At 35.7% G+C, this 8077-nt stretch overlaps 1 protein-coding gene across 2 annotated transcripts in view; it reads right to left on the minus strand.

The window, feature by feature from the left end:
• The window catches only part of si:ch211-191i18.2, a 30486-nt gene extending 25126 nt beyond the window's left edge, over positions 1-5360 (minus strand). The window contains exon 1 of one of the 2 annotated variants that reach the window (XM_073930955.1): positions 5247-5360. In XM_073930955.1, coding sequence (XP_073787056.1) covers positions 5247-5313 — 67 coding nt within the window. In that variant the 5' untranslated portion in view covers positions 5314-5360. 2 annotated transcript variants of the gene reach the window in all.
• Between the last annotated feature and the right edge of the window lie 2717 nt (positions 5361-8077).

Below are 8077 nucleotides of genomic sequence, written 5' to 3' on the forward strand. Positions count from 1 at the left end.
CTCCCCTAAAAGAGCAAGCTCATGATTGGTTTACCCCTGAAGTTAATTTTCCAACTTCCACTTCCACAATAAGTGCATCAGACGAGCAAAATGCTCAACTCGCGCAACTTTATTCGCGCCACAGGATGTCTGTTCATGTCTTTTGTGTTGTCTTAACATGTAAATCACTCACGCTTGACGCTTCATCCACATCTTGTGTGAGAGCAGCATAAGTAGCATTTCAGATTTGCAAAAAAATAATAATAAACAGCGCCCTCTAGTGGATTTGTCATCTAAAACGTACCTGGAGCAATGTAATTTACTTTTCACAAAAATATAGGCTATGGCTCGTATTTCTTTGATTCTGAAAACAATTCAAATCACATGTGTGATTAGAAAAGTTAAGCTGTGCACAAACTACATGTTTTTAATTTAAATTTGCATATGCAGTCAAGAGCCAGAATGAACAAGATCAAAAACAAATTACTTAAGACAAAGTGCTGACGAATTCTGGTGATTAAATGATTTCTATCAAACAATTTAAATTAATATAAAAGATATTATATTATACATAACACATGCGTAAACACAGCCATGTATGTATTGGTAACCAACAGTAAACAAGGCAAGCATAATGAAGAAAGCTGACTGGTCACATGGGTGTAATGTTCGCTACATCAGAGTTTATTCAGCAGATGTGTTTCTACTGTATCTTCCATTTGCATTAACGCTTTTTCACACAAGCCCAAATCCAACTCGATTTTTTTTGCCAATTTCAAAGTGCATTAATATAAGGTGAAGAGTACTTGTATAAGGACATTAAGAGATGTCCACAAATGCATTTTGAGATCATATAGAACCATTTTTGTTGTTCATTAATTTTGGAGAGGAATACCACAGATGCTGGATAAGGATGAATCTTTGTAGTGTGCATGTGTTGAGAGCATGCATTTGCCTTTTGAAAGCCCATCTATTTGACTGCAAATATGTTAACTTTAGTATTAAAATCTGAAAAATACTTATGCTTCTTAGCTGAGATTGACATGTAATAGCAATTACTGACCAACATAGTTCCTTGTGAACCGTTGGGAAATGTAGTCAGGCTGACCCTTCAACTCCCCCTAACTACCATCAGTCATTCAAAGCCCCCAAAACTTGTGATTTCAAGATGTTATCCTAAAGAAATGTCAAAACAAGCATGAACCCAAAGTTACGAAAATATCCTCAAGGTAAGACCTCACTCCCATAATGAATTTTGGCCAACGCTTCTCCTTATCGCTTCCCCCAAAAACCGCAGGAGGCAGTGAGTTCAGTCCAGCAGTAAACCCACAACACGCATGTTACTCCTCTCATGACATCTGCTTTATTAATTCTCACTTTATCTTCTGTTTTAAAGTAATTAATTCAAGACATCAACAGGCGCAGTTGAGCATGTAAATCTGCCAAGTTTCAATCGGAATCCTACACGCATTAAAAGCAGGCAACTCATTTGTTCTGCTAGGAATGTGTAATGCAGCTGTTTGTATTGGTGGTAAATCTTTACCAGCGAAGGTTTTATTCTCGCTTAAGACATCATTCAGTCCTCTTTTGCTAATTATCACTTATTGTAGTTCTGAAGTCATGGATGTTCTGTCACTTCCTCCACACAAAAGAACAAATTCCTGCTTGTTTCTGCTGGTAGTCAATGAAGAGAACAAGAGGAGGAAGTGAGATCTGTGAGTGTGCGTCGACAGAAAACAGCTGTGCGAGGAACACGCTGCGGGATTACTTTGCCCTCGTGATTGTTCTGACCCCCTGAGGCCGTCTGTCATGCCGAAGAGTTTGCGATGTCATACAACTCCATAAGGATGCACTTTTGTGTGCTTTTTCCTGGGAATTTCCATACAGTTATATCTCCAGCATGACTCTGAGTGCTAAATTTACAAATGAGCAGGATTATGCAGCGTTAGCAAGTGCCATCCTGACTAATGCTCCGGCTTCTTTTGTTCTTTGTCATTTTGCGCAATACTTGCTCAGACAAAATTGAACAGAATGCATTAGACAAGAAATACTCCTCTTTTATCTTCAGTAATACAATAGATATATTGTACTGTATGTAGGAATAATCTCTCAGGCTTGAAACAAAAAGACTCTGCATCAGTGCATTTCTAAAATACTGATCCATTGTCATTTTTGTCAATCTTTATACTTTGCAACTATCCTTCAAACAATCCCAATTTTAGGAAGACATTTTTAATCTTTATTAAAATTCAGCATGATTATATTTTAATTAACCAGAATAATTAAATAGGAAACACTTTAATTTAAGTACAAATACTTATTACTTACCTATTAATAAGATATTGGCAGTTTATTAGCACTTATAAAGCACTTATATTTGTGCATGATCTCATTCTACAATGCCTAAACCCAACTACCACCTTAATAACTATTAATATACAGACAATTAGGAGTTTAAGGCAATATTTATTACTTATTAATAGCATGAATAGTGCCTTAGTTATATGTAACTGATAAATATGTTTAAATATTATTCAGTGTAAATTGGATCTGTTTTACTGAAAGATTATTGCATATTTTTAAATATTCACAAGTTATTTGAAACTTTGAAGCACTTTGATGACACTTTCTATGTACTTTTGTAAATCTAAATGGTTGCAGGCACGAAAAATAAGAATATTTTATATAAACTGATTATAACTCCTTAATGTAATTGTGCTGGTGAACTGTTCATGTGTTTTGAGGGATTAAGCATCATAATTTTGATGCAATGAATCTGTCAGCATACATTCTTTCAGTTTACAGCATCAATCCTGACTGCTTTCTGAAGATGGAAAAGTTTTCTTGTGCACAGATCAAAACCAGATTCACACAGCATGGTCTTTTTCTGGCAGTGCTCTTGAGTCGCATATTTTGTGCATCAATACCTTAACATAAAATCACTGAACATACATCAGGTTGCTTCAACAAAATCAATAAAATTATGCTTTTGTTTTTTAGTGAAACGCAGTTTGAGGACCAGTTAGGACTATTAACTGGTTGCCTATTAATATGCATTTAGTATATTGGCTGTTTATTAGTATTTATAAAGCACTTATTAATGCCTTATGCTGCATGACTGTGTCTAAAGGGAGAGTTCACACAAAAATGAAAATTCTGACATCATTTACTCACTCTTCACTTGTTCAAGACCTATTGGAGTTTCTTTGTTCTGTTGAAAACAAAAGAACATTGAAGAGTGTTGCACCTGTAACCACTGACTTCCATTTACTCTCAGAAAACTCTCACTGTCACTAGGGCAGTACCATTTTATGGAACAGAATTGTACCTTACGACAAAAAAACAAATGTGTACCATTGCAGTTTGTACCTTTAAGGACATGATTTGTGCCATGGGAAACCAAAATGTACCTTTGGTTTTTTTTTTAAACCTGCATATACGATGTTGTACTTTCATCAATGGTACAAATCTGATCCATGAAGGTACCACTACAGTGACAAGACACTTTGCACTTTAACTGTGTCAAATGTGTTCCTTTGCTTTATCCAAAATGCGTCAATTTATTTTCAGTAAATATAAAACATCAAATACATAATGTTTTTAAAAACGTTTATTTTTGTGTAAATGCACCTTTTCATTTACAATAATACAAGAATAAAAAATACTCTTATCTAATCTATTTAATCAAAAGATGCATTTTTGCTAAACATTTCTCAGCACTTTTCACAAAATGTTACAGAAACACATTCTCCCATCTACAATATAAAACATTTTTTCTCTAATCTTCACACAATAGCTTTGTAATCATCTAAAAGTAATTTATTTACTTAAAAAAATGTAATCATGCAAAAGTATTGTAATTACTTTCACAATGCTAAAATGTCTGCATGAACACTTTGCATATGCAGGACTTTTGCTAGCTCGCGTGCGTATAGTGGAAAGCAAACGCCAAAAGGTGCAGATATCAATAATATAAATGTATTTATGAGAATGCTTAGCAAATGTTTGTTAAAAATGCCTTATTTTTAATTTACAATATCTATAGTTTTAAATTTTACCAGTTGTTTTGTTTAATAGGTCTTAGTAATTAATGTTTATGAGTTTCTTTAAATATGTTTTTAAATGATGATTAATGTTTTAGTATGGAAATTATTCATAAAATCACTTTCCCTTTCCAGTCATATTTGTTTTAATAAAGAAGGAGTTGTCCAACACTTTTGTACCTTTTTACTAAGAATATAACTATGTATCTTCATTTTAGCTGTACCATAAAAAGTAGTATGTATCATAAGTACACTCTCAGAAATAAAGGTACATGATCTGTCATGATCTGTCATTTATAGCTGAAAGGTCCATATTAATACCTCAAGGGTACATATTAGTACATAAAAAGTACAAAAGTGTTCCTCATAAAATGTTTGGGTACTAATATATAGTTTTTAGGTACCAATATGGACTCTTCAAGTACAAATACTTTTGAAAAAGTACCACCCCAGTGGCAGCTCGCGTACCTTTATTTCTGAGAGTGAAGTATCAAAAGAGGTACCATGTTAGGTACAACTTTTACAAAGGTACAAAATTGGTCCTTAAGGAACATTATTTGTACCACTGAGTACCTTTTTTCTGAGTTTAGTATATGTTTTTCCTACTATGGATGTCAATGGTTATAGGTTTCCAACATTCTTCAAAATATCTTCTTTTTTGTTCAACAGAACAAGAAAAACTCAATGGTGAGTTAATGGGGAGTAAATTATGACACCATTTACATTTTTGGGTGAACTGTTCCTTTAAGATCCCTAATTAAGACCCCACGATTGAGTTTGACTACTTGGCAATTAAATTAAAAGTGTATTTAAGTGAAATTACTGTTAAGAATTGATCCCTAAACCCTAAAAGTGCAACACAAAAAAAATATTCTGAATAATGATTTTCATGTAATGAAAGTCATTGAGGTGCAATTTTATTTTTATATGTTATTATTATTAGTATTTTCTTTTTAATCCCACTGAATTTCATTGCAAGAAGAAAATATGTTCAGAACACTTTCAAAATAAGTACAGGTATTATAGACATGAGCAAACAAGTTTTTTCTTGCTAAGTGATCCCTAGAAAAACTAAGAAAGCAATCACAAGTTACCACTTTTTTCACAACTTCCTCAGCCTCCAACACCAAACACATGCAAATGCTCCACTTTTTATATCTTCCACTGATCTCACTTAGAAATAGATCTCATTTAAGAATGGTAAAGCGTCTGTGTCTCACTTACCCCAGCACAGCGGCAGCAGCAGCAAACACACTGATATCATCACACAGCGCTCAGCTCGTCTTGCCATGTCGCTGTGTGTGTGTGCAGCTCCACGCTGAGCCCCTGAATGACTGCAGCGCATGACTGCGTGTGTGTGTGTGTGTGTGTGTAAACGGGAAAGCGAAGGGGTGGAGGAAGGAGAAACGGGGGGCGGGAACTGCCTCATTCATCTGTTAACTAGCACCACAATACTATAGTCAGTGTCTAGGGTGGATTAGGAGTGTAGCTGCTCTCATTCAGTAAAACAGCTTATTTTTAGCAGCGCTACATTTTAAGGCAGGCGAGAGATGAAAGGATTGGGATGTGGGTCGCAGAGCCTTTGGGAAGGTCATCCAGGCAGCTGGTTTCGTATCTGCTGTTTGTCAACTGATCTTTATTAGTGAAAAATTTGGATGCCTGTGGTGCAGTTAATGGTTCGGAAAGGATGCATCAGGATCAGTTAACAAAGGCATTTAATGTGTGTGTTTTTATTGGGCATTACTACACGATTTTTTGCATCATTGTTATTTGTTAATTTAATGCCAACAACCCCTAAATACAATAAAAATGCAATTTAAGGCTAAATTATTTGGCTAAATTAATGGCTAAATTATTTGGCTAAATTAAATTATCATATATAATAAATTATTGTACCTTTTTTTCTAATATTTCCAAAGTGATGTTTAACAGGGCGACTCGGTGGCTCAGTGGTAAGCACTGTCACCTCACAGCAAGAAGGTCACTGGTTGGAGTCCTGCATGGGTCAGTTGGTATTTCTGTGTGGAGTTTGCATGTTCTCCCTGTATTGACTTAGGTTTCCTCCGGATGCTCCGGTTTTCCCCACAGTCCAAACACATGCATTATAGGTGAATTGAATAAATTAAAATTGGCCATAGTGCATGACTGTGTGAATTCAATTAAATTCATCCTTGTTTCTATAGGGCTTTTACAATGTAGATTGTGTCAAAGCAGCTTGACATAGAAGTTTTAGTAAATTGAAACTTTGTCTGTCCAGTTCAGTTCAGTGTGGTTTAATTTTCACTGCTGAGAGTCCAAACACTGAAGAGCAGATCCATCGATGCGCAGCTCCACAAGTTCCAAACCAAGCAAGCCAGTGACAACAGCGGTGAGGAACAAACTTGACCAATTGACAAAAGTGTAGGAAAAAAACCTTGAGAGAAACCAGGCTCAGTTGGACACGACCATTTCTCCTCTGGCCTAACTTCTTGTGCAGAGCTCCCCCTACAGCCTGCACTCACATTGCATTTGCGCCTGAGCATGCTTACGTCATTGATGATGCACTGTTCAGTAAGCGCTTTCGCTCAGCACAGTGGACATTTCTTTAGTTATATTGTTTTAGTCGTTTGGGATGCAGTGACACAGTCAAATATTTCGCCGATCAGATCAGCCACTTTTGACTCTCATAAACAGTCATAAATTTCTCATGCTGCAGGAATTAGGAAGTTCACTAAAGGTGCAGCTATCATGCAGTGAGGAGTTTGCGTTTTTACTAATCAATGACAGTTTGAATTAATTGAACAGTAAGAATAATTAATAAATACATATGAAACAGTCCCTTAAAAGTCACGGCTCGTCTTCAGTTTCAGGCTCAGGCACGCTTTGCACTCACTCTTCAAGCGTACCGAGCCCAAGTCAACCTCACTGTGACACACCTCTTCCAACCGGGCCAGGGCAGGTCAAGTGAACCGCACCTGAGCCCAATTCAGAGCACTCACACTTCTCAGACGATCTGGGAAACGGGCCTGGGCACCGGATAGCATAGTGTAAGTGTGCTCTAGGTGCCAGAGGCTGAAATGAATGTGTATGCATGTTTCCCGGTATTGGGTTGCAGCTGGAAGGGTTGTTTAGAACATATGCTGGATAAATTGGCGGTTCATTCCGCTGTGGCGACCCCTGATGAATAAAGGAACTAAGCCGAAAGAAAATGAATGAATCAATAATGTTTAACAGCACAGAAAATATATAATAATAAGGATACAGTATTCTGATTATATTATTCTTCTGAAGCAAGTTTTATTTCTTTAAGTCTGGCTCAAGTTAAAAAGAAATTTTCAAAAGAAGTAAAACCTTCTCAATATTATTCTCCCCCTTAGGATTTTTTTTCTTGATTTGCTACAGAGCAAACCACTGTTGTTCAATGACCTAATTTAGCTAACTAGCCTGACTTTAAGCTGAATGCTATTTTGGATTTTTTTTTTTAAATATTACTGTCATCATGGCAAAGACCAAGGAGATTACTTGTTTTAAAAAGGTTAAAAAAAATTAAGTTGTTTTAAAATTGTTTAAAAATGGGCACTTCAGAAATATTATAATATAAATAAAAATTTCACAGAAGGTCTAATATTTTTGTCATCAATTGTATATTAATAAACATTTCTAAGTGCTGCTACAATTACAAATATATAAATAAAATTCAAAACAAAGCAAAGATTACTAAATTATTTTTAGGGGGTTTTCACCTTTAATTGGAAAGTATAGTGGAGGTTACAGACAGGAAAGCACTGGGAACAGAGAGAGGGAATGGTCGGTTGGCAAAGTACCTTCAGCCAGAAATTAAACTCGGGTCGCTGTGAGCACCATGGTGCTATATGTCAGTGCACCTAACCACTTTGCTGTTGGCACTGACAAAATTACTGAAGTATGTTTTTAGGCTTTATTTTGGTGTCTGCGTCAAATTAAATTAACAAAAGTGGTTTTAAAAACATAGAAAATGCAGTGAAGTGTACTTTAATGTTTAAAAATAACTTGCGTGGAGGAAATCCAGCCTGATCTCACGAGAAAACGTAAGTATT

This window comes from Danio rerio, chromosome 19 (genome assembly GCF_049306965.1).
Source record: "Danio rerio strain Tuebingen ecotype United States chromosome 19, GRCz12tu, whole genome shotgun sequence".
In the NCBI taxonomy this organism is placed as follows: Eukaryota; Metazoa; Chordata; class Actinopteri; order Cypriniformes; family Danionidae; genus Danio; species Danio rerio.